The sequence below is a fragment of the Poecile atricapillus genome, chromosome 12, assembly GCF_030490865.1.
Source record: "Poecile atricapillus isolate bPoeAtr1 chromosome 12, bPoeAtr1.hap1, whole genome shotgun sequence".
Lineage (NCBI taxonomy): Eukaryota > Metazoa > Chordata > Aves > Passeriformes > Paridae > Poecile > Poecile atricapillus.
In genome coordinates this window covers 14,056,796-14,082,983 of record NC_081260.1, presented here as the reverse complement: position 1 = coordinate 14,082,983, position 26,188 = coordinate 14,056,796, and the positions used below count along the sequence as shown (strand labels likewise).

Sequence of the window (26,188 nt, the reverse complement as noted above, 5' to 3'; positions counted from 1 at the left end):
AGGCCCATCACCCCACCTGTCCCTCCCCCAGGGCACCGGCGAGGTGCCCACCCGTGGACCACTGCCCAGCTGAGCACACTGCAGGTGTCCCCCAGAGAAGCCTCAGCTCCTCCCCAGCCAGCCAGGTCCTGTTTGACACATGCACAGGTGAGCAGGGAAGTCACACCCAGCACCTTCTGCTTTCCCAGACCAGCACAGGCACCCCCAGAGAGCATCTTTGCAGCAGCCCCCACCATGAACACTGCAGTGCCCGTGTCCCCTCTGCCAGGAACGTCCCTGCCACCTTGGGCCCCTCCTGGGCCGCCTCACACCAGGCAGAAAGAAGCTTCCACCACCTCTGAGCCCTCCCACTCATCTCCTGGGGCCACAGCACATGCTGGGAGCCAAAGGGAAGAACTGTTCTCCAGTTCCTCTTGACTAAAAATAATGATTTATGGAGGTGAGTGGCTCAGTCCAGGGGAATCATCTAAGTAACAGCCTGTTGCTACATGAGCTGTTGTGCCCAGACTAACTTTCTCCTCCAGACAACAAAGTAATCTGTGCAAACATCTGGAGCAAGATATACAACTGTAAATGTGAAAAACCAGTAAATGTTTCTTGGAAGAGAGAGATCCTCATATTTCAGGGCATAAACAGAATTTTAATAGCTGAGGGATAAGGCCAAGCTTTCCGTGAAAGCAACTCCCCTGGGTCTCATGTAACCATGGGGGCTCCAGAGCTCCCCTGGAAAGCTCCTGGTCCTTGGGGCTGTCACCAGCAGGGCCATGCCCAGAGCTGAGCCTGTGGGTCTGGGGCTGGCACCCCTCCCATGTGATGCTCCTGTCAGTAACTCAAGAGGGCTCAGCCACAAGGCTCCCAGGAGCCAGCACTGAGCCACTGCTGATGAACTACCTTTGCGAAGTTGTTTTCTGAATAGTCCTCAGTATTCACCAGATGGCTACAGTGAGCTTAACACCCAGAGTAAAGCTCTGAGTGCTTTCCCTATGCTCTGGTTGTCCCCCTTTTTGCTCTCCCTGTGTTTTTTTAAGGCAGGTAACACCCAATCATGAGAAACCCACCACTGGAGCATAGTGGTGCTGCAGCACCACTGAATCTTCTGCACACTCAACTTCTTTGAGTGTCACATCAGCCTGGGAAGGAGGAGAAAGCTTTTTATAACGTGGCACAGATCTTTGCAAATGTTCAGTTTAACTTGGTGTCATCTTGAAACCTGGCAAGAGACTGTTGAGCTGGCCCAGAGACATTTCTCTGGTGTAAGGCTAATCCTCAGTAGGTCAGAATATAGAACACTAATCCATATGGAGGGTGATGGAAGCACTCAGAGCAGACTGCACAGCAGCCTGGCTGGGTGCCTGCTAGGAAAATTGCCAAATACTGTGTTATTTTTTTCATTTTGCTCTCTGCTATTTAAAGGCAGCCCCATCAGGAACACAGCCCAAAGCATCCCAGTCCTACACGGCCAGGAATGCTGCACTGAGGCAGCTCTGGGCTGGCTAAGGTGGCCACCAGATCTCAGAAACCTCAGAGGGACAAGGAAGGTCTGCTTCTCTCCAGGGATATATGCAGAGACACAACGATCCACAATGGGACAGCAGGAACCCCTGGGCTGCTAACTGACACAGGGGCTGCCTTGTTTGAAGCAGTTTTCTGCCACAGAAAACCTGTTCATCACAAGGCCTGAACTCTCACGTCTTCAACCCACCCCAGCCATGCTCACCACAGAGGTGTGCCACCTACTTGTGTAGGGAAAAACAATCTGTGCTGGGCTGGATGAGTTTTTTGTTCACCAAATGAGGAAGGGGAGCCCTCCTTTGAGGGCAGCAGAGGAGCAGCAGCCCTGGTCAGAGGGCAGCCACCCAGCCCTCTGGACTGTCCCTGCTGGGAGCCTGGGGCAGGTGACTGCAAGGGAGAGCACAACTCTTCCAGCATCTTTCTGGAAAAAGCAGTTGAACCTGAGCTTGTGAAACCCCTCAAATCTGTCAAATATTTCATCAAAGCAGGGGTGACCTGCTCCTGCCTATAAACCCCTTGGTGTGTCTAAAGGGAAGAAGAATCAGTGTCACAACTTTATTTTTAATCTTTTCCCTTTCTCACCCCTTAGAATCCAGTGCATGTCTATAAAACCTCCTTAAATATCACTGAATCCCTGCCAGGCGAGTTCACTATCATCTCAGAAGAATATAATAAAAAAAGAAATTATGTGCCCAGCTATTTCCCTCCCCTCCAGGATGCTGTTTGTGCTGCTCCCTCCATTGAAGGCTGTGGCTTGACACCAGCACCAGGAAGGTAGCAGGTTTCTTTTCTCATGGGGAAGCATTTTGATCTACTGCTGTAAAGTCTCCAAGGGCAACCTAAGGTTTTCTTAGAAGCGTTTTATGGACTTTAAAATATGAGAACGCGCTGAAATATCGGCTTTCAGTAATGCTCCTCAGGTTTAAGAAGGAAGAGATCTATCTGGAAACTCACCAAAAGTTAGAACAGAAATCATCACCTGCCATCCCTGCATTCAGTACCTATAAAGGAGCACAATTTATTGTCACTTTCCAAAATAAAGACTTACCCATGTACCTCAGGGTAACATAAGATGAAACCTCACAATTTGGCAGCCCCCCCTGCCCCTCCCTGCGCACACATCCAGCTCCTCAGGAAAGCCAGAGGGCCCAACCCCAACACGACCAAATGCTCCCAACCCTCTGCCATACTGCGAGGCTGAAGAGCCAGGAAGAGACATAAATACCATTTAAATTAATGATATAACACAATCAGGAGAGGGAACAACTCCACAGCACGTGTCTTGGAGCAGCATGAGCAGCCTGGGCTGCTCCTCTGCCTGTGGACACCTCCAGATCCTGTCCCCCACAGGACAGAGCCCACCCTGGTGCCAGGGGAGCACAGCTCCCACCCGCAGACACGGGCGTTCCAGCAGCAGTTTGACTGAGCCAAGACTCCACTTACTATAAATCAACAATAACTTGCTGACTTAAACAAGCATCTGTTATTTACTCTGGCTGCACAAGCCAACCCACTTGGCTTGACACAGAGCTGGTGTGCAGCACAGACAGAGCTGCAAATGATTTACTCAGGAGAAATATGCAAAATGTATTAACTATTATTTGACTGCCCTTTTCGGCAACAATCCAACACTGATGTCCCCTGTGGTATAGCCCCTATTCTTCTCAGAACCAGGACTGGCAAGTTGGCTCCTGGCACAGAGGAATGAGGGAAACATGACTCCAGAAAGAGGCAGGATAATGAAAATTGATCTGATTGACATAGAAGCAGCAGTCTGACACCAGCAGGTGAGCACCCCCAGCCGGGGACCTCTGCTCCTATAAAGGAGAGGCTGGGCATGAGGAAGGTCATGGTGAGACAGAAGCTCTGTCCCCATCTCTGCTGCCAGCCCTCTCCTGAGGACACCACGGCCAGCTGCCAGCAGCGTGCCCACATAAATTGTGTTAGCACCAAGGAAGAATGATGGCTTGTGTTGGTTCACAACTGTGCTGGTTCACCTCTCCTGAACACAAGCCTCATGAGCACATTACATTGCTGGACAGTTCAACTTCCACAACAGAGAGTCTCACTGCCCAAGTGCCCAAGAACCACAGCTCTGAACTGCAGGTAGAAACCAGACATTGCTGAGGCACAGCCTGAGGAAACAGCTGGGCTGGGTGCTTCTGCATGTTCATTCCTGAGGAAAGATGGCACAAAGACCTCCCTGTTGAGAGGGAACATTTGGGCTCACACTTATCCCTGGAGAGGCTGGACATGAAAGAGAAGTTGCTTTCTCACGGGCTGGGGAGAAGGATCATGGACCCCAAGGTCAGAGCACGGCTCCTGATGGACAGAGGGTTGTGCTGTTTGTGGGCTCTGGAAGGGCACACGAGAGGAAAAGCCTCCCCTAAACTGGCAGTTGTGCATCTGAGACCACAGGTGGGCTGATGGGAGCTTAAAGCACTCTGGAGAGTCAAGAAGAGAAGCAGGAACTGACTGTTCCAGGGGCTCACCAGGTCACTAAGATAACTGTGGAATCAAAGAAACATTTGGGTCAGAAGGGACCTTAAAGACCATCTTGGTCCACACCCCTGTCATTGCAGGGACACCTTCTAAAAGATGAGATTGCTCAATGCCACTGAAATAAATGTATTTTGGCAAACTGGTTTGGCTACTTTTTGAGAGCAATCAGTAAAATGAAATGACAAACGCAGGAGAGAAAAATCAATTTATCCTTGATTTTTCTCCTTTTCTAGTTTAAGAGATCTTAGAATGCCACCACAGTGGGGCAGTGACCTCTCCTCTGTCCCCATTACCTTCAGCTGCCCGTTTGAAGAACACTTTGCAGCTCCCACATGTGAGGGCTCCGTAATGGCACCCGGACGCTTCATCTCCACAGATCAAACAGGTCTTCTGAGGTGGGAAGTAATAGTCAATGGGCAGGACATGGTCACGGCCAGCCTCCAACCTGCAGCATAAAACCGACAGCAAGAGAAGGGTCAGCAGATGTGGGCAGGACACGGTCATGGCAAACCCAGAACTGCAGTGATGGATCAGCCAAGCTCTGAGCAGCAAGAGAGAGAGCAACAACTGAGCCAGGCCTGGCCCTGACCATGCAGAGACCGTGCTGGGTGCCCCACTGTGGGAAATGTGTGACAAAGTGTGACAAAGGACAGTGACAGTGACACAGTGACAGCACAGCCTAAGGAGAGAAAGCCACTGAGACTGGCTACTGCAGTGCTCATGGAATTTTGACTCCAATAATGAAGCTCGTGCGCCAAACAAGGCAGAGCACGGCACTGCCAACCCCTTGATGCCACATTAACCACCATGCCAAGATGTCCCCAGTGCCTGATTCCCCTGCTCCAACACCTCGCCATTCTACACACCCAGATTCTGCCCTCTCAGCTGGTACTGTCCCCTCCCCAACCTGATCTGATCTGTGGAGAAACTGCTTTCCAGAGGGCATGGCAGGAGGACAGGGGCTTATCCAAATCAAGAGCCAACATGTGCAGGCAGCTTGGGAAGCACCAGCACGTTAAGTTAATTACCAGAACTCATTTTTCTGCAACCACTGGATGAGGCAATTAGCTTTTAGCAGTCTGCAAGTCACCACAACTTTTGGGTAAAATTAGATCCCCTTTCATTTTTGGCATTGTTTGTTGCTTGCAGGTGAGCTCTGAGAAATCAGGTTACATCAACAGTGAGTGTGACAAAGATGGGACTTCTTGAATAAACCTTTATAGCCAGAAAAGCCCCACTGTCCTCACCTGTCCCCCACCTGGAAGCTGTGCAGATCCCACCTCAGTTTCAGATCAGTACCTGGAGCAGCAATTTCATTCTCAGTTCTTATGGCAAAAACTTTTTGAGTGATTTCTCATCTCTTTAACAGGAGCAATCAGTGACTCATCTGTAGATGCAGCTCAACCAGCCTTCCCCAGCCATCTCCATTTCCAAGGATTTTCTTGAATTACTGATTCAATGGAGGAGACACAGTTGGCTGCACCGTGCCTGCCACAGTCAAGTCCTGTTGCAACCATTGTCCTCCTTTCTTGGCTTACATGGCATCCCTCCTGTGCTCCTGGTGTGATCCCACCACCCATCTCAGGGTCCTCCCACATCCCCCCATGCCATGTGCTACTGGCACTGGGTGAGAGGGGCTGCTGGAGAGCAGATCCTGCTGAGGAATACCAGCAGCACATAGAAAAGCCTGGCTAAAAATGTCTTATTTATCCAGTGTGTTTTAGATTCACACACAACAGGCCTTTCTGCTAATGACCCAACACCTCTTTTCTCCTCTCTGTGCAGTCAGAAATCCAACAGTGCTCATTTCCCTGCTGCCATAAGGCTTCCACTGTCTCCCCCACACTCAGTGCTGTGTGCCATGAGCAGCAGGGCCTCTCTCAGCAGGTGTCGTGACAACAGACACAGGACTCCCAGAGGACCCTGGGCTGGTTTTGAGCATTAATTATCTGAAACTGCAAAGCAGGTTTGTGATTGAGTGGCTTCTGAAACAGCTTTTAAAGAGCTGTTCATGTATGGGAAGAGCTGTGCAAGTACAGAAACACCCTCCAGCAGGTGTGCATCGAGTGTACCCCGTATATGTGCCCCTGCCAGGGACGGGATGGAGCTGGGCAGGGCTCCCCACACACCCCTCCATGCTCAGCCACCCTTGTCCCCACTGCCACCAGCTGATGGAGACTGGAGGACACTGGCTGACATGGAAGGGGACTCCTGGTCGTGGGACAGGCTCGTCCTGGGGTAAGGCTTGGCAGGGTGTGCACAGCCCCAGCACCCCAAGGAGATGGTGTTTAGGAGATGGTGTTTAGGAGATGGTGTTTAGGAGATGGTGTTTAGGCAGGTGGGGAGGGGCTCTCCACAGGCCCTGCAGCACCAGTGTGGTTCCCTGCCAGCAGCCGCTGCCCAGAGCTGAAGCATCTGCCCGGGAATGCCCTTGACTTTAAAACAACACCAATTTGCCTTTTCTATTTTTTTAGAGAGAGAACTGCAAGAAAACCATAATGTAAAAATGTTCTAACAACTCAGAGTGAGCTATGCTAATGATTCCCTTAACGATCCATTTTCCAGTTTCCAAGGGACATTTACAGAGCATTCTCAAAACGTGCAGGTAATACATAACACTGGCCAATGAGCCAAAGAGGTGCCTGGAGAAGCTGCAGGGCAGCAGGGCCAGCAGAGCTCTGGGCAGAGCCACCTGCCCCAAGGTGCCAGTGCACAGCAGTGCCATAGCCCCTCGCCCCCGTTTAGGGCACAGCAGGGGCCACGAGGGGCGGCTCAGTGGCCAGCTCACCACTGGCGGCTCCAAAGCTTTCCTCTGGGTGAAGTTTGTGGCCACAGAGCCACAGCAGCGCTCAGGTCAGACCAAAACAAGCCCTGCTCTGCGGGGGCTGGCAGCTGGTGCCATATGTGGCAAGTGTCAGCCCGGCTGTGGAGCCCAAAGCAGGGTGATAGCGCTCCAGGGCAGACACAACTGGGACGCGCTGACGGCGGCGCCGATGCCAGAGCCAGCGCTCCCCGAAGGCCAAGGTCGCAGCTGCCACAAAGGAGCTTGGTGGCTTTCAGGGGCAGGGAAAAACAACCTCAGTATCTCTTCTACAGCTCCAGGATGAGTTTTATTCTCATTTCAGAAGGGTTCTGCAAGGAAATGGAAGATTTACTGAGCTCCCCTCACACACATATATTTCTGGGGAGTAGAAGCTTTATTTTGCAATGAGGCATTTGTTTGTCATTAGTTAAATTTCACCAAACAGCCACATTTCACAACATCCTCAGAAAGCCAAGAGCAAACACTGGTAAAAGAGGAGCCAACCACTTTTCCTGATCCACAAAGAAAGTTTCCATCTCAACAACAGCCAGCACAGGCTGCTCGAAAGGAGCTGCCCACGACTTCCCACCCCGAAGCCAGACCAGGACAAAATGATGGCAGCTGCCACACACCCCCAGCTCATCCCACACAGGAACCCCAGAGCAGAGCACCCTGGTCCCATACTCCCTGAGGAAACAGGGTTTGCACCTTCACTGTGCTGTGTCCAAAACCTGCGCATCTGTGATGCTCAGGAGGGTGTGGAGACCAGAACTGAACCAGCACTCACGCACAGACTCAGGTGCTCAGGAGGATGCTGAGCGCAGAACTGAGCCAGCACTCACACATGAACTCAGGTGACACAGAACCCTATCCAGTCATTTCAAGTACTGTCATTTTTGAGGCACTCTGGTGTTATCAGGAGGAACCTCTGCCTTTAAAACAGCATCACCTGCGCATGACATTCTCTAATGCAATATTAAATTTAACTGGCTTCCCCTCAGTGCAGTTGTGGGGCTCCTGCCTGGATGAAATTCTGTCACTCCCATGAAGGGGCCAAACCCATGCTCAGCAAAGGGCACGACTGCTTACTTTGGGCACATCCTCGTGTCCCCTTGCACTGTCACTTGGCTGCTGCTGGCTCCAGCCAGAGCCGAGCCAAGCCTGCGCTCACAGCCACCACATCACGCTCATCCAGACAAGGCCTGCACAGAAACTTTAAAGCGTTCACCTGTTAAAACACTTTGAGCCATTTAATCTATAAACATGCAGCTTTGTACACTGAATTCATGTCCTTTCTGCTAAATAGCCTTGAGTGTGTTTCCAGCCTGCCCATGCCTTGTTTTTGTATGCGGTGGCAGCAAAGGCACAACAGCATCTGAGAGCAGAGCAGGGCACAGCACCAGCTCCAGGCTGGTAAACACACATAGGAACTGGATCCTCATCGGATTTAAATAAATATTAGCAGATGACAATGGGTTTTCCAAGCATCCCAGCAGTGCAGGCTGGCAGGAGGAGCGCACCTCAGAGAAAACAAACGTCCTCCCCCCAGCTACTCACAGGAGCAGGCTTGGCTCTCCAGCCCTGGCCCTACCTCCCAGCCCCAGGGGCACAAATAGCTTCCACAGGCACAGCTGCACAAATCCCTTCCCAAATCTCGACATTAAACTCTGGGTTTTTCTGTTTTCAGACAGTCTGTTTACTTATTTTGACAGTTTATTTTTCACACAGCGCATCCCCACTGCAGCTGAAGATTCCCCCCACCACTCCCAGCCCTTGGCTCTTCTCTCTCCTGCACTCCAGGCCTGGAGATGCATGACCCAGCCACTTTTGTTTGTCCCTGCACTCAGCAGACAGTCCCAACCTGCCACCTGACCAGCTGAGGCACTGCACACCTGTAAATGGGACAGGCGGCAGAGCCATGGCACGACCCAGCCTGCTGGGGAGTCCCCTCATTTAATGGCCATCCCATGATTGGAAGCTCTCACCTTCCAATCATCCATAAGGAAGAAGCAGAAAATGAGCTTAACAAGGTGAAAGCTGGCAGGTTTGCTACACCTGGAACACAAAGCCTGGGCAAAGCCACCCTGCAGTCTCTGCACCTCACCGGTGGCCACAGCGGAGGCTGCTGCCCATGTTTGGTTACAGCTGACACCAAAACTTCTGCCTCAAAGCCTGATGTCTAGCCAGAGGCTCAAGGAGCAGCTTAAATAAATCAGCTCAGAGAAGACGGAACACTTGATCCCCCCAGATGGAGCAGGTACCTACAAAAAGAGATGGCACAAGTGCATTGCAAGGTCACTTCAGATGGGAACTCACCTGATTATGAAGCACAAAGGGGACAAAAAAGCAAACAAGGAGCAGGAAGGCTGCAGGCAGGCTGCAGCCCTCAGGAGCACTCTGGAGGCCATCAGAGCCCTACACTGTATCCTCCTGGTGACTGCAGAATCACCTGGAGTTGCCAAGGACAGGACCTTGTTGCACAGAGAACCCTACTTATTTCCCAAGGAAACACTCTGTCCTCACTGATATTTATGCAGTTTGTTTAAGGCACACCATAATCTTCCATTTTCAAATCCATCTCCTCTGCTCACAAAAAGAAAATATGCCTGTAAAGAAAATCACAAATAATGAGACACTTGATACATATATTTCATGCTCCAAGAGACACTGCCATGATGCCAGATGCAGGTACAGGCTTACAGCTCCCATGAAACCATGCAGGGTGCAGACTTGTGATGCCACATACCAACATCTCTGCCTGCAGGAGAACTTTTATCTTTCTCTCTTCCACAATCAAGTGCAGCGATGCCTACGAAATGCTCTGGAAGAGGGGATGCGCGTTCTTGGTGGCTTTTCTCACAGCTGGTGAGGCAGATCTCCAGAGGAACAGAACACTGTACCAGTGTCCAGCCATGGGGCACAGCACCTCAGGTGAACTGGCCACGTGGCCCCCAAGGCCACCATGGCCCCCCAGCACCTCCAGCTAACCACAGCATCTGGTACGGGGCTACCAAGAAAAAGCCAAAGTAGAACGATTCCAATCAGTGTCACATGGAACTTCAAATGTATTTGGAATTTAACTTGGCAACAAGGATCAAGTTATGCTGGTGGCCAGAGGTCAGCTGTTCGCTCCCAGCTGGGCTGCTGAGGGATGCCAGGATTCATTCCCAGACTCAGATATTTAAAACACAAAATATTTTACCCGCTTCCTTTGGCAGTGGAATTATTACTAAGGAAACCAGTGCTGCACATTCTGCATTTTTATTTCTCCACTGGAGGAAGCACAAGGCAAAACCAGACAACAACAAGGGCGGGACCCATGATGGAAACATGAGGAGACCACAAATACCACGGATTTGGCACCCAGCTGGGGAGGCACTCGGCCGAGCCAGCACCCTCCCCCTGGCACAGCACAGAGCCCTGGGGATGGACGGGGACTGGAGCAAGAACCCCCCCATCTCGGGGAGCAGCCCCCCTCATGAGTGGGGAATAGCTGGGATCACTGCAGTGGCACTGCAGGGCGGGTCCCACAACTCACCAGCAGAACTGGGTTATTTTTATTACCTTTATACCAAGACCAAACCTTTGTGGAGACACAACTGCAGGGGCACAAAAATCATTCCCCTTATTATGTCTGGGAGTGGGTACAAGCTCTAGATGCAGAATTTCCCTTCATCTCTGCTGGCAAGCACAGAGTTTCTACAGGAGACTCCACGACTTGTGCAACAGTATCATCTTCCCGTGTCCTCCAAGCGGATCGTGCTGTGAGTCATCCCTGACATAAACACACTAATTAAAATGAACATTTCACAGATTTAGTGCCAGGTCTCCCTGCAACTCTTAGCCCCAGTCTCAGCAGAACAGACAGCATAAAAGCAACTTCCCCAGCAACCCACAGTCATTGGCTGACACCCACCAATGCCCCCCGCTCCTCAGCCCAGCCTTCCTGGCACACCCATTGCTCACAGCTGCCCACATCTGCCAGATGCACATGGATTGGGGCAGGATCAGGGCAGGACTGTGACAGGAGCAGGGCAGGACTGGCCCCTCAGCAAGGCTTGGATGGTGGGGATGGATGGATGGATGATGGATGGATGGATGGATGGATGGATGGATGGATGGATGGATGGATGGATAGATGGATGGATGGATGGATGGATGGATGGATGGACGGATGGATGGATGGATGGATAGATGGATGGATGATGGATGGATGGATGGATAGATGATGGATGGATGGATGGATGGATGGATGGATGGATGGATGGATGGATGATGGATGGATGATGGATGGATGGATGGATGATGGATGGATGGATGGATGGATGGATGGATGGATGGATGGATGATGGATGGATGGATGGATGGATGGATGGATGGATGGATGGATGATGGATGATGGATGGATGACGGATGGATGGATGATGGATGGATGGATGGACGGATGATGGATGGATGGTGCACCAGTACCAACTCTAGTGGCACACACCTGCAGCCCAGGGTATCCCAGACAGGCATGGCCTGGGAAACAGTGCTTTGATGCCACTTGTAGTGACATATGGCAGGGACAACCAGACCTGTTGTTTTGGGGCTGAGAGCATTCCCAGGAAAACACAGAGAGCAGAGCCCTACAACCGGCTGACTCCAGGGACCTGTGGGCATGGGTGGTCCTCCCGTTATCACAGACCTGTGCTGGAGTTTTGACTGGCCCTGCTGGGTGGAGATGTGCAGAGAGAGCCGTGGCACGCCAGGGATCAAAGCCCTGCCCACTACCCCTTGGCTGTGCTTTCCCAAGCAGGCGAGGAATGAAAGCAGCCAGGAATCATTTTCTTTCAAGCCTGCCTGCAAACCAAAACACAGATGCCACATCTAATTTTAGGCTTCCCAGCCTTGAGAGTGTTCTCCCGAGTCTCTCTGAGTGAGCAGGGAGATAGTCATCTTAGGACACGCCGCAGCCGCAGTGGCTGCGCACTCTCCTTGACCCCAGCTCTGAAATGATAGGAGGGCAGGGGCACAGCATGGCCAGGAGTTAACAGATCCTCGCTGATCCCAGGAGATCCTGCAGGACATGCTGAGCCTCCTCCACTAACTGCAATTGAGGGACTGGCCAGCCACCCTGCTAACTCCAGGCTGCCACCTTCTCCCTGCTGGACGTGACAACTACTTCAACTCGGGCCATAATCCAAGGGTTTAAGCACCCACATGGCAAAAGGGAGGGTGAACTGAACAAGCAGAGAACAGCTGCCCCCTGGAACCTTAGCTCCCATCTCAGCTCAGCTCTGCCCAACCCTCAGCACAGCTCCAGTGGGATGTTCTGTCCTGCAGGCTTCCCAGCACTGTGCTCTGCTCCCTCTTGAAACCACCCCCAACACAGCCCAGAATCAAGGACCCAGCACTTTGGCAGAGGCTGTGCTGTAAACAAGAAAGGGAAAAAGTGCCTGTGCTGCTATTGTTTTTCTAACCATTTAAAGATGCTCCAGAGGACTGGGGAGCAGACTGGGAAGTAATAGATTTCTTTGTAAGGGGAAGATCCTATTACCAGGGAAAAGACTTTTTGACCACAGGGAACACGTGAAAACAAAGCCAATTACGGAGAGCCAGAAAAATGAAATCCATGTGAACAGGCTGAGTTCATCGGGACGATGTCACATGTTCTGGAGCACAGGAGCATGCACAGGGACAAAGCCCAGGCCAGCCCACGGGGGTTACAGCCCACAGCAGACCCATGGCTCCAGACACACGTCCCCCAGCCCTGCTCTGCTAACAGAGCCGGCACTGCCAGACAGCAGGAGAGGGAGTGGGGGTGAGCTGAGGGGCTGGTTCTCAGTGTCTGAGCAGGGAGAAGCAGCAATGCCAATCCCACACCAAGCCCTGTGCTGCCCACATGGAGCTCCAGCCACCTCTCCTTCCTGCGGGCAGCACCATGCCCTCCAGGGACAGCTGCAGAGGGAACCCTGCAGGGTGAGGGCTGGGGATGTTCCTCATACAAAAGAGAACACACACATAATCTGTGTGTGGTGCTCATGGGAAGATGATGAACATCCACAAATGTGCACAGGAACACACACGATTCAAGAGAAACAGCAAATCATCCGAGCTCTCTTTGCAGGGGGATTTCATTTTCCAGTTAATACACCTCATTGCTTCCCAGATGAAAGATATCAACCCAATCAGCACAAAAATGCATTCCCTGTATTTCCCTTTCAAGAAGAAAGCGTAGCTGCCGAGATATCCCATTCCAGCCCTCCCAACAGCAGGTCGGGAGATGTGCGGACGCTGCTCGGCTGATTGGCGCGAGGGGGAGGAGGCAGGAGCCTTCACGAGGAAATTTGTGATACAGAAACTTGTGCCTGGGCTCTGTTCTCAGCACACAGGCCAAGGTCAAAGCATTTTTTTCTGCCATTCCTAACCAGCAAAGAAGCAAACACAGCTAAAATGTGTAACAGCAGCCAAAATGCTGAGGGCTGGTAAAACACCAGAGAAAGAAGTGTCGTGTCATTTTGGGAGAGAAAAGAAGCCCCCTCCATCCACCCCAGGCAGAGAGAGCACAGGGGGGTGGAAGCAAACTCGGGGGTTTTCCCACCTCATCCCAGGGACTGAACACATCCTCTGTAAAATGTATTCTGGAGATCTGCAGCCTGCCCTCTGGCTTTTGTAGGGATGGCTCCTGCTGGCGGCAATTCCAGAAGCACTCAGAGGGATGGGGGTCTGGAAGGTGAAGATGCTGATGGATTTGCCCCGAGGTTCTTCCCAAAGGCACTGGCTACAGCCAGCCCATGTCTAGTCCCTGCCAGAGGATACTGGTGCAGAGGGAGAGGTCACCCACCAGAAGGCACCACCCGTCCGTAGGTGACAAAGCCAGGCAAGACACGGCTCAGAGCAACATGGTCTAGTGGGAGGCGTTCCTGCCCACAGAGGGGAGAGGAATGAAATGGGCTTCAATGCCCCTTCCTAAAAAACCTTTCCCTGAGTCTATGACCAGACTCTCCAGGCCCCAGCAAGGGCTGGATCAGGCAGCCATCCCTCAGAAGCGCCTGTCACAGACACAAAAGGTAGATCGTTATGACTGCTGCCATGCCCTGCGCATGAGGGGCGGCCAGGGCTCTGCATGGAGCTCTCAAACAGCTCTCCTGCTCTGCACAGCCTGAGCAGGGCTCTGCCAGCCCTGGCACACCCCAAATGTGTCCCCAGGAGCACCCAGATCTCAGGGCAGGCACACCAAATGGAAAATGTGCCTGTGCCTGGCTGCTTGCCCTGGCAAAGGCTGCCCACAGCTCCTTCCCCACACCAAGCGTGTCCCGCGCCAGCATGGTCAGTGTCCCAGTATTGCTGGTTCTGCACTGACTCTCCCATGCTGACTTAAGCCTTCTCTTTTGCCCCTAGAGTTGTTTGGGAAGTGACAGCTGCCTTGCCTGTCATGAAGTGCTCAGCTGGTCCACCCAGCCCCCAGCAGCCCCAGGCAAGACAGACTGGCCCCTTCAGCAGAAACAGGGGCTCATCCCAGAAAACATTATTGACTTATGATGATGGGCTCCCTTCTCCTTCAGATGGCACAGGGAAGCCACCAGGACACCTGTGGAAAGCATGGCTGTAATCCACCCCTGTGGACACCCGAGCTGCCTGGGGCCTGGTGGCCTGGGAAAAGGGCAGAAGCTATAAATACCTGGGGAACTGGCTTCTACTTTTAAGATTATTTCTATTACTGCAAATCACTTAATCTGAGGTCTGTGTCCCTACAAACCAATCCCAACACTTCTGAGGACGTGTCAGCACCTGACTTTGTTCTCACTATTTGCAGAGGCGTCCCTGGGCGGGGACTGGGGAGCTCCAAGCCAGAGCGCAGCGGGTGACCTTGCTCTTTCTGGCCTCTGTTCAGGCTGCACTAACAGGGGAGCAAGCAGCACCACGAGAGCAGCTGAGCCAAGCTGACCCAAGCCAACCCGAGCCTGCCCTCCCATCCCGCACAGGTCCCCAGGGAGCGGCGGCTGCTGGCGATCCCGGGGTGCGGATGCTGCACTCCCGTAACCCCTCTCCTACAAAACCTCTCCAGGGGCTGCACAAGGGGCCAGGGGAGGTGAACAGGCCAATGGATGGGGAACAAAGTCCAGCACGCTGCTGCAGGACAGTCCCCAGCACCCAGCACAGAGCCAGCACAGCCCCCCGGGACCCCAGCGCTGCACCACTCACACAGCAAGGGGCTGCTGTCAAACCTCAGCCCCTGCCCACCAAAAAGAGACAATTCCTTTTTCCACAGTCACCTGGAGTCTGAATGAATCGCTGCTCATGAGTGCTTCAGCAGTAAAGTACTACTACTGGGAGCATTTTTATTACTGTTAGAGGATACTTTGAATCTCACTTTAAAACACTGGTGAGAAGAATCAGGGTTGCAATGGCTTGACTTAAAGCAGAACAAAGCACAAGCACACACCGCAGTAGCCACGAGCACTGCCCACTGCAGGCACCTGGCCAGGGTGAGCTGGCCACCCACAGGGAGACCTCCCCAGGGAAGCTCATCCCTCCCTCTGCCCCTCAGCCACAGGGGGATTGTGGCTGGACATGGATGAGTAGCAGAGGCAGATGAGGGAAGGCAGGCAGCAGTGGTAACAGCGAGAGAATATGGATGGAGAACCTCCGTCACAAGTCTTCGCCATGACAACTGGGCCAGTTCCTTTTCATTTCAATGAGCTCCCTCATACCGCTGTTACTGCTGACAAACAGGGCTGGCTCTGGTCCCCACAGTGTGCAGCCACGGTCGATACCAGGGCCACCAGCCTCTGCCAAGGCCACCACTGGGCATGCCTGCACTGCCACCCACTAAGGGGTGATGTGACCCTATCTGCCTCTTAATTGTTTACCAGGCAAAAATGCTCTGCTGCAGCAGGAGATGGGACGTCTGCCTCCTGTGCACGCTGTATGCTGGATCTCTGGAGGAAAAGAAAGAGCTGGAAAGGATCCAGTACACCCACAGGAAGAGTTGCCATTGCTGTTTTCCTGTGAACATGGTGTAGAGCTGGCCTCATCCAAGGTGAGAGCAGATCACTCTGGTCAATGCTCACGTCTTACCCAATGATGACCCCAGTGGGAGGTGCCTGTGCCCCCTGTGCCACATCACTACATGCACGTGGTGGCACCAAGCTGCCCTCCCCAGCTGGCCCAGGCTCTCAAAGGTGGCTTTGTGGCACATGCTTTGCATCAGTCTGAGATTTTCTTTTGCAGAAAATCTTCCAAAAAGAAAATTATCTTGCACAAAGCAATGAGGCTGAGGAGCTGTGCAAGGAGGAATCTTCACTTTTCCTATATATTTCCAAAGTTCCAGGGCCATCCACAGCTGCACAGATCTCTGGGATCTACCAGGGCAGCTCTCAGAAACAAACAGTTTTTACTAGAAGTCATAGAAAGTCTCCCACTGAATAGTTTTCTTTCAGTAAACACTCATTTGATAAATTTTAAATGTTCCACAGGGCGATAAAATAAATACAATTTCTTTCTTTTGTAATTTAGTCCACAATCACTAGTAGAAAGTATCCACTGCAAACACCAACCCAGCAGCCTCCAGTGAGTGCTCCAAGTCTAGACAGCAACTGGCAGTGGAGAACTGGCAAAATGGGACAGCCACTTTCAAACAAGCAATTTATAAAATATGAATGAAGGTTTGTGCCGAGAGTGAAATTCATGAGAATGACAGAAAAACACAAAGAACTGAGCTACTGCTCTCTACTACAAATTGTTCTTAACCCCATGGAATGAGACTGTTTTCATCACACCAAAAGACGACCACAAGATTTTCAATATTTTAGGGAATTTTGTGACTTCTTCCTGCAATACGTGGTGGTGTTTCCAGCTTTCCTCCCAGCTCAGGAGCATGCCCCCACCTTGCCTTGCACAGACTGACTCCTGACCTGCTCCAGTTTCCGCTGTGCCTGTTCCTCCCCCTGCCCAAGCGCAATCTGCTCCCGTTGGGACCCGGAGGTGACAGCTGGCACGGACACAGAGCTGGCTCTTGTCTCTGCTGGAGCCTGGCACGGCCTTGGAGGGTTCTGGTGCTGGAGCTGGCATGGCCCCTGGGATGCTGCTCACATTCACTGCCTCGCTACAGTGTTTCTGCTTTCATTCCTCCGGGACTGTCCCACACCTTCCTCGCTCTGAGAAAGGGGACACAGGCAGTGACTTCCAGGAATCATGGGCTCCGTGCCACAGGGACACGATTCCAGCGCCCACGGATGCCCATCCCCAGGGGCTGGTACCTGTGCCCATGGTAGGGATCTTGTCCTGGGAGAAAAACCCATCTCTGCAGTGGGAATCCTGACCTGGGAGTGACCCCTGTCCTACAAAACATGCTCTATCCCTCGTTCCAAATCAGTGTTTTGACACGCTCTTCGGTCCCCAGGAGCAGCACCAAAGCACTTCCCATTGTTAATTGGCTCTCAGTCTGGAATGAAGTTCTCCTAGAAGGAAAACCAATGGTTATGCCAGACTGGCTGCAGGGAGTGGTGCAAAGCACAGCTCATCTGTGCAATGGATAAATACCCAGGAATCTGTAAACAGCGGGAACAATGTAAAAGCTGCATAAGCAGGAGAAGAGCTGCCATGAGCAGATCCTGCACAACATCCAGCCCTGAAACCTCGGGAAAATGCACAAAATACCTGTGTGACTCCGACCCACCAACACTCTTCAAGCTTTTTGTGGATTGTTTGTTCGGCAAAATTTTCTGATTTCTCAGCTGCTGCTTCCAATGCCAAGTGCCACATAAAGCCTGTCCTTCCACTGCAACCAGCACTTGAGAGGAACCAGGGTGGAAAACTCACTGACTGTGGATCCAGCATCCAGAGGGTGTAAGAGCTCAAAAATTCAAGACACTTGGAAAATAGGATGGGAAAGCCTAGGGGAGGATGGGGCGAAGTCTGCCTTTGAGCAGTGAAGAGGCAAAGAGATGCTGTGCACCCACAGCCCAGCCCCTGACAGAGACACATCTCCTCTTCCCAGCAGTAAGGGACAGCTGTGTCTGAAGAGATCGGCTGCCCACATGACGTTCTGCCATGGTCCTCTTGTCTTCAAAGAAATATTTACATCCCATGGCCAATTGCCAGAGCAGAAAGGTCACACTGACTACAGCAGACAGGAGGGTCAGCTCCTTCCCAAGGGCTTTGGAGTTCTGCCAGTGCAGCGCTGGGGGTCCCCAGAGCCCTCCTGGGACTGGGATGCCAGAGCAGCTGCTGCTGGGCATGGACTGGGAGTGAGGGCAACCCTGAGAATGACCTCCCGCCTCATTCCATCTCTTGGTGTTAACAGCTGCCCTTCACCCCTTCATCTCTTTGTCAGCCTTATCTCCTCCCTCCATAGGAAGGAATTACTGCAGGTTTTATCTGTAAGCCTATCACAATTACAGAGCTGAAACGATTACACAGCCATCAAGCCAGGTGATGAATGAACACGTGGCACTGGCCCAAACTGACCACAGCCAGTCTAGGGAAGGGAACCAAAGGCAGATGTAACCAGCAAACACCAGGATTCCAACCAGTATCAGCACCGGGTAACAGCAGTGAGAGCAAATGCCACTTAAAAACATCTGAAGCTACACGGACAGCAGATTTTCCTGAGCTAAAAGGCCCTTAAATCCTCTTCTCCTCTTTGATTCCATTGCTTCAGTAACAGCTCCTTTTCTGATTCCATTTCATTCTAAACCAGAGGCCACCCCCTCCAATCCGCCACCGTAATTTGTCTTCTGATGGCAGAACCTTGGATTTATTCTGACAATGCTCCATCTTGCTCCTGAAACAGATTATATAGTCACCTCAAATACTGCTGGTAGTAATGATGCAACAATCAGAGCACAAAGAAAAACAGCTCCAAGTCCACAGAGCAACAAAACCTCAGATTAATTTCCTAATTACATGTAAGCCCAACTGGTGCAGTCAGGGACACTGTACCAAAAGCTTTAAATTAAACCAAATTGTCTTAATAACCAGAGTGTTTCTGAGATGTGAAAGCACCTCTTAACCCTGACACACCCCCAAATACTAAAAACTGCTCATGCTTTAGTGTCATATAAAGGGTGTTTAACTCAGAAAATACCTACCCACACCTAGTCACAACTGCAGCAGGGTAGAATTGGGGCTTGGGAGAACTTCATCTGTGAAGGAAGAGCCATGATCCTGCTGGCAAACAGCAGGACCATTCAGAGAGAAAAGAAAGTAGGAGCAACACACGTTAAAATGCTCCTTATTCTCCAAAGCAAGAGGGCCTAGGAGCCTCTGCTCCCAGCAGCACCCCGAGGGACAGGGCTCTGAGGTGCCCATTGCCCCGGGCTTATAAAGCCCCAGAAGTGCCCCTCACTGGCCTCACAGAACACTGAGGCTGTGACAGGAAAGCTTTATGTGAAAGGTCAAGTAGGACAGAAGATCAGACCTAGCACCTACAGCACAGGGGTGCACATCCAAAAGCCAATCATCCTTCCATCAGGGAATTTTAGTACAGAGCCTCTCAGCTGCCACAAACCTTTCTTCTCACAGGCACTGCTGCCTGGAATGCTGGCACACGACCGGCCGCTCCAGGAGCAGCAGAGGCTGTTCCTGTGCTGGCAACCACAGCTCCAGGAGAAAATGTAAATCTGCAGGAATGGGCCAGCAGCACGCTGGAAAGCTAACAGAGACTTTGCTGGGATGAAATGTACACCTGGCAGCGAGTAACACATATGGCTTGAGCCAGACCACGAGTGTTCCACCTTCCTTACGGCGTTTGAAAATTCCATCTGAACACAGAGAGACGATGTCACTCCATCACACCTTTGCAGCAGCACAGTAGTGCTGTACGAGCCTTGGAGTTCAAAGGACAAGACACTGCTGTTGCAAAGGCTGCTGTGCCAGCTCCAACCCTGCTGATCCCACAGAAGTCTGCTAGGGGAAGCAGGCAAAGCACACCCAACAGAGCTGCAAGGAAGAGGAGTATACAGCACTTCCCACAGGAATGAGGGAGATGTCGTTTATCTCCAAGGCAAGACCCGGGCAAAATGTACCTGCTGCTGCTTAGTCCAGCCTCCAAGACTGCCTGCAGACCTCCCTGGGAGCCCACACCTGCTCTCCTCAGCATGACATTCCCTGTCTGTGCAGGATCCCGCTGCACAGGCTCCGCAGGAGCCGCACGGAACAAACCTGCACTGCCATCACCAGCATCCGAATGCTGAAGTTTCCCAACTTGATTCCTCCCCGCCTCCTCCGTGCTGATTCCAGCAGAGATTTATCCAGACTCCAGAGGCACACCCGGAGCTCGCACAGCTCCTGCCACGTACGAAGCTCCCAGCTGGATGATGCTCACAGCTGCACTCTTTCTGACCTGTCATTACTTTTATCCTTTTTTCTTTTGCCAAGCCCTTGACATCTCTGTACAGTCCCCCAGCAAATCACTGTGTGGGTGGAAATTGCCCCAGTACCCAAATGAAGCCGTGGGCATTTAAAACAAAAACAAGCCCAGAGGCAGTGCACTGGCTTGGTGCTAATTTAGAGGTAAAATCTAACTGTTCATTTCAGCCTTTGCTCCCAGCATCCCGAGCATCACGGGGTGCAGGTGTGGATGCAGGACTCCCACGATGCAAACCCCAGGTGAGGCTTCACATACTCCTGGATGGGATCGCCTCTGAGCCAGCAAAAAATCCTTTGGGCAGCCCTTTCTCCCTCCCATTTCCATCAGCTCGGCCATGTTTTGCTGTGCTGGAAGGTGAGCATGCAGGTACCCAGTGCTGTAAGTGTTGTACAGGTATTTTACAGAGATGGCTCATCTCCTTTTAGAGGTTAATCCACCAGGAAAGATTATTCTTTGATTGAATCCTACTTCTCAAAAAAAAAAAACCAGAAAAAACCTCCCCTAGTTCATTCCCAAAACCTGTTCTAGCTCTACTTTAAAACACATTTTCAACCTGTATTTAAACAGCCCCGAAGCAGAAGTGATGTTTCTCTGCCACTATATTCGGGGTTTCCTGCTCTGCACAGAGCATTCCCGGCAGGCATTTCTCGGCGAGACAAGTTGCTGGGAGGATTTTAACTCGATGTCAAGATCCGTCCGTGCTTCGAGGCACAGCGTCCCGATCTCGCCCGCTCCCAGCGGCCGGGAGCAGCGGGATAACAGATGCGTAAGGAAACGAGATGAACACAACGACCTCACAGCACGGCGGGGACAGCGGGCGTGCACCGCGCTATTCCTGCCACGATCCCGCCTAGCTGCCCCAAACGACAGCATCCCGGCAAAAGGGAAGGTTCGGCAGCGGAGAGGTGCAGCAAAGCGGGAACAGCCGGGACACAGCGGGGCTGGACCCGCGGTGAGCGCGGGGCAGCCGCGGCAGGCGGAGGGGAGGCTGGGGATGGCGCGGGGTGTCCGTGGGGTGCGGGGTGCAGAAGGTGCCATGAGGGATGCGGGCACAGGATGCCGGTGCTGCCGGGAGATGGGATGCAGGATGCCGCTGGAAGCACAGCGCGAGGCGCGCCTGCCGGCGGGCTGCGGGACGCGGGTACTCACCGGAGGTCGCCGTAAGCGCCGGCGTAACCCTCGACCCAGGGCTCCAACTCGCTCTTGATGCCGGGAGCGGGGACGGCGAAAGGCGCCCGGCCCGGTGGGTACCAGGCATCGGCAGGACAGTCGGCGGGCCCGGGGGGCGGCTCGGGGCACGGCCCGTAGAGCTGCCCCTCCTCGGCGAAGAAGGTGGGCCAGGGGGGCGCGGGGCCCGGCGGGCCCAGCTCGGCCCCGAAGCGACACGGGCCGCCCCAGCCGCCGCCCGCGGCCGGCCCCGCCGAGCTCTCCAGCTTGACGCGGCCGAAGCCGCGGGGCAGCCCCGGCCCGGGGGGCGGCTCTGCGGCCAGGGCGGCCTCGAAGGCGGGCGAGGGGTCGCGGGCGGGCGGGCGCGGGGCGCGGGGCGGCCCGGCGGGCACGGCGAACATGCAGTCCTCGCGGGGCAGCGCCTCGGCCGGAGCCTCCAGCGCCTCCAGCGCCAGCCCCATGGAGGCGGACACGGCGCGGCACAGCTGCCGGGCGCTGTCGCCCAGCGGGTCTTCCTTGTCCGCCGGCTCGGTCTCGGGCGGCGGCAGCAGCGGCATCGCACCCGCCTCGCCCAGCAGCTCCCGCAGCTCTCCGGCGCAGGGGAAGGACGAGCCCATGGCGGGGCCGGCGGCCGGCAGCGCCTTGGCGGCGGCGCGGGGCTCGGGGGCCGGCAGGCAGGCGGCCGGGGGCGGCAGGCAGGCGGGGGACTCCGGCGGCGGCCGGGGACTCGGCGGGCAGGGCGCGTTTGGCGGCGGCTGCCCGGAGCCCGGCTCCTCTCGCGGCGGCTGGAAAGCGTCGCAGACGCTCTGGAAGAAGCTCTGAAAAGCCCCGCGGAAGGTCCTGCCCGCCGGTCGCGGGTAGACGCGCCCGACCCCCAGCTGCACCTCCATGCTCGCCGAGCGCGGGGCAGCGATCGCTGCGGCGGAGCGAGGCGAGGGCGGAGAGCCTTGGCAGCGCTCCCGGCCCGACCCCCGCGGGCCGCCTACCCGTGGCGCTGCTCCGCGGCGCCCATGGCAGTGACCGCCGGGCACGGAGCTCGCTGCGCGCAACAGGCAGGGAAAGTTGTCGGCGGGGGCGCGGGCAGGTGCGGCGGCGGCGGAGCGAGGGGCGGGCGCGGGGAGGGAGGCGCGGCGGAGAGACCTCCCCTCGGTGATACCTCCCCTCGGTGATACCTCCCCCCGGTGTTACCTCCCCCCGGTGTTACCTCCCCTCGGTGTTACCTCCCCCCGGTGATACCTCCCCCCGGTGTTACCTCCCCCCGGTGATGGCCGCGGCGTCCGCCCGGTCCCGGGCTCGGGTGGCCCCACCGGCAGCCCCGGAGCCGCAGCCCCGCCGCAGTGTCCGGGCTTGGCGCCTCAGCGGGCGAGCCGCAGCTGGATGTGGCTGCCGGGCCCGGCCCGCTGGGGACATCGCCCGTCACCGCGGCCCCTGGGTGAACGCCCGACCGGTCCCCGACCCTCGCTGGGCGGGACGGGGCGGGGATGGGGGCTGCCCCGGGTCCCAGCCGGGCTGCTGATGGAGCGGGTGCGTGCGGATCACGGGCCCCGGGCCGGCTGGGCTGCTCCCCGCTGTCCCCTCGGCTGACAGCTGGCGCAGCTGGGCGGACTTGGGTTAGAAAAATGCTCTTTTTCGCGCTGGCGTGTCGGCGCTCAGCAGCTCCCCACCCCCGGCTGGGCCCGAGCCGACCCCCGCAGCTCTTGGGTCGCTGCCTGAGGAGCGGCCGGCAGCTTCCACCTCCCACCTCCCCGCGTCGTGCCACAGCCCCCGCCTGCCAAAGCACGACCCATGCCGTGGGCATCCCCGCCCGGGTCACGCTCTGGGATGAAAAACACCTCGCTTAGCAGAGAGAATTAGTGTGGGACCTACCGTAAACAAGGCTTGAGCTCCCCTTGCTGGTCCTGGAATAACAATCCTAAAGCAACTTCTGGGAGGCACCATCCCCAGGCAACCTGGGAATGGAATCATTTTCATTCGAGGGAGTTTAAAACAAACCCGTTACTTTGAGCCCCTTTGGAGACAAAGGGGAAAAAAGTCATAAATAAGCAGAGCCCGTGGGGAAAACAGAGAGACATATCCCATCTTTTAAAAGCCTTTTTACAAGCTGTAGAAGATAAAAATAAAAATCCAAGTCCAGCCAAGCGAAATTTGGCAATGTCCTCCATCCTGCCTGCGTGATCAGAGCAGCTGGAGGAGGGGGAGCAGGGCCGGTGCCCCGGTGGGGACAGGGTCAGTGCTGCTGGCTGCTGCAGCCCGGGATGGCTGCAGGCAGGGGCTGCCACCCCCCAGGACTGTGCCCATCTCTCCCTGGCCACCAGTGAGGAAGAGCATTCGCAGAGAAATTTCATCAGCTTTTGCATGTGGGTGAAACACCAAGCTGGGCTCTAATGCCAAGTCCCAAGGCCCCCAAAGCACTGAAGGCAGCTCAGCTAACACCTGAGAGGGTAAAAACCAAGGGAGGTGCAGTAAGGTAAGTGCTGCCAAGTGGATGTGGGTTCCAGTGTCTTTGCTGTTCCAGCCCCTCAGAGTTGACAGGCTTCTGGAGTGAAATATACAGACTCTGGAAAACATCTAGGAGAGGATTCTCACTATCAGCCTCAAGAGCTGCGTTGAGAAGGGCTGAGGGCTGGGGCTGCAGCATGGTTTTGCTGCAGGAACAATGGCCTCTACACCTCAAACAAGACATGGGTTCTGACCAGAGAGCTTTGTTTGACCCCCACTGTTCCCACAAGGACGAAACATCCTCAGCTTGTACACCCTGAAGCATGTCAACCTGCAAAGACCTCAGCACAATTCAGACTTTTGGTATTCAAACCTTCCTGTCTGGGATGGGACCTGTTTGGGCCTCAGCTCCTAGCTCTGGAGCTTTGGCTTTGGTGCTGTTTGTGTTGCCTTGCCCTTTCCTCTGCAGCATCCACAAGGCCCTGGATTTTCCCCCTTCTGAATGTTTCTGTGGGATTTTTGGAATGTTGATCACTGCAGAGGTGCAGAAAGTGAGACTGCAAAATGGTTTGTATGCTTCAGCCTGCAAAACCAACATTTCAGTTCTGACTGATGATCTGTGGTAAAGATGCTTTTAATTTATTTCTTGAACAGGCATCTTCCCAGGGTTATTTGGGTTTTTTTTACTTGATCCTCACATTTAATTTAAAATTGATGAAATAGTAGTGGATATTCTGGCTGTATATGTGCACGACTGCACATGCTCTGCTTAAAGGCTCTGTGTATTTTAATCTTTATACTTGGTTGCCGAAGTCATCACACAGTGTTCTAGAGATGTCCTTTTCTCAGCTTGAATTTGATATGGATTTCAGTTACACTTTTTCATTCTCCCAGCAACACATATGCAGGCAATTTGTATTTGTTAATGGTTATTCAAGAGTGAATTTAACATCCCATACGGGTATTTATAAGACTTTCTCCATAGGCTGAGGTCTGAGATGTGTGTCACCAACAGTTTGGTCTTTCAGTTCAAAGTCAATTTAAATGCACGAGGAGTTAAACAAATGAAGATGATGGACTCGACTGCACATCATAGAACAGGCACTTTTCCTCATCGGAAGCAGAGTGAGCTCCAGTCTGGGCAGGGGGAGATGCTGAGGAAACCTAATCCAGAAAAACACTTCAACACAACTTCATCTTGAAGCATATAAATAGTCCCACTGAAATCTAGGAAATACTCCTGTGCTTAAGGTTAAGGATTCCCTTAAGTGCTTTGCTGGATCAGTACCAAGAAGATTATTTGCAAAGCTCTGTCAAAAACGTTGGACACCAAGAAGAAACTTTTTCTGATAAAATCCTTTGGCTCAGAATGTCCTGTGTGACTGCTCAGAACTGCAGCAAACAACATTTTTCAGAGAGATGGGGCCATTCCATTAAAAAATTTCCATCTAGACCCAAGAGCAACAGGTGGTTCTTTGTTTTGTTGCCTGAAAAAATATTCAACACCAGGTGATCTCTTAAGACCTCAAATGTTATCATCACAGTCCTGCAGAACTTGCCAGGAACAGAAACAATCATTTTTCCCCATTAATCTTTAGTAAAATGAGGCCAGTAACACAGAGTCTGTCACTTTTGCTTCCATTCCTTGAAGCCAGTTGCAGGAATAGCCCATTTGCCATCGCTTACTGAATTACTCTGACCCCACTCCTCCTCCTGTACCATCCCAGCTGTGAGGAGATGTAACAGCTGTGAGCCTGTCTGTGGTACACCTGCCCTGCCAACCACCCTAAGTGATGAACTAATGGACTTTTCTCCAGCTGCAGCAGCCTGCATGAGAAAAAGAGGAATCATTTCAGTGGAGCATTGAAAATAATGGCAGAGATTCAGGAAGTCACAAGCACAAGTGCTGTATCCCGCTCCCCTCCGGGGCAGAGGCAGCTGGATGAGCCAGAGGCACTTTGAGCCTCAGTGGTGCCTGTGCAGGCTGGAACGTGTCTCTGCTCTCACCTAATTGCCACTCGGCAAGGAGGACACCGTGATTTAGGGGAAAGCAGCACGCACACAGATGAGGGAGCCTGGTTTGTGCTCCCCTGGATGCTGAGGCCAGGGTGTGAGCCCATTAGGGCTGGAGGAGCAGCCAGCCCAGCCTTTCCAGCAGCCCACACCTGTGGGCAGCAACCAAGCAGGAGCCTGTAGAGCACCAGGCTTATTAATGCTGCCTCCCACCGCTTTTCCTCATTGTTCCATCCACTCTGTTATTCTTAGGCAGCCTAGAGATACACAATACCGTTTTCTTAAGTTTTCAAATATTTTAGCCATCTGTGTCAATCCTGGGCTGCTAATTTCCTTGTCTCATCAGACAGATATGTGAGTTCACATGGGTGGGCTAAGAGGCTTTCAAATTTACC

The 26,188-nt window shown here is 53.5% G+C and overlaps 1 protein-coding gene across 2 annotated transcripts in view; it reads right to left on the bottom strand.

Annotated features, from left to right (window-relative positions):
- The window catches only part of AR (androgen receptor), a 35,165-nt gene extending 12,384 nt beyond the window's left edge, over nucleotides 1-22,781 (bottom strand). The window contains exons 1-2 of one of the 2 annotated variants that reach the window (XM_058847439.1): nucleotides 22,594-22,781; nucleotides 4,308-4,459 (exon numbers count right to left, since the gene is read on the bottom strand). In XM_058847439.1, coding sequence (XP_058703422.1) covers nucleotides 4,308-4,459; nucleotides 22,594-22,751 — 310 coding nt within the window. In that variant the 5' untranslated portion in view covers nucleotides 22,752-22,781. Of the gene's footprint in view, nucleotides 1-4,307; nucleotides 4,460-21,323; nucleotides 22,473-22,593 lie in introns of those variants that run through there. The other variant, XM_058847438.1, reaches the window with a different exon arrangement.
- Nucleotides 22,782-26,188: the final 3,407 nt, after the last annotated feature.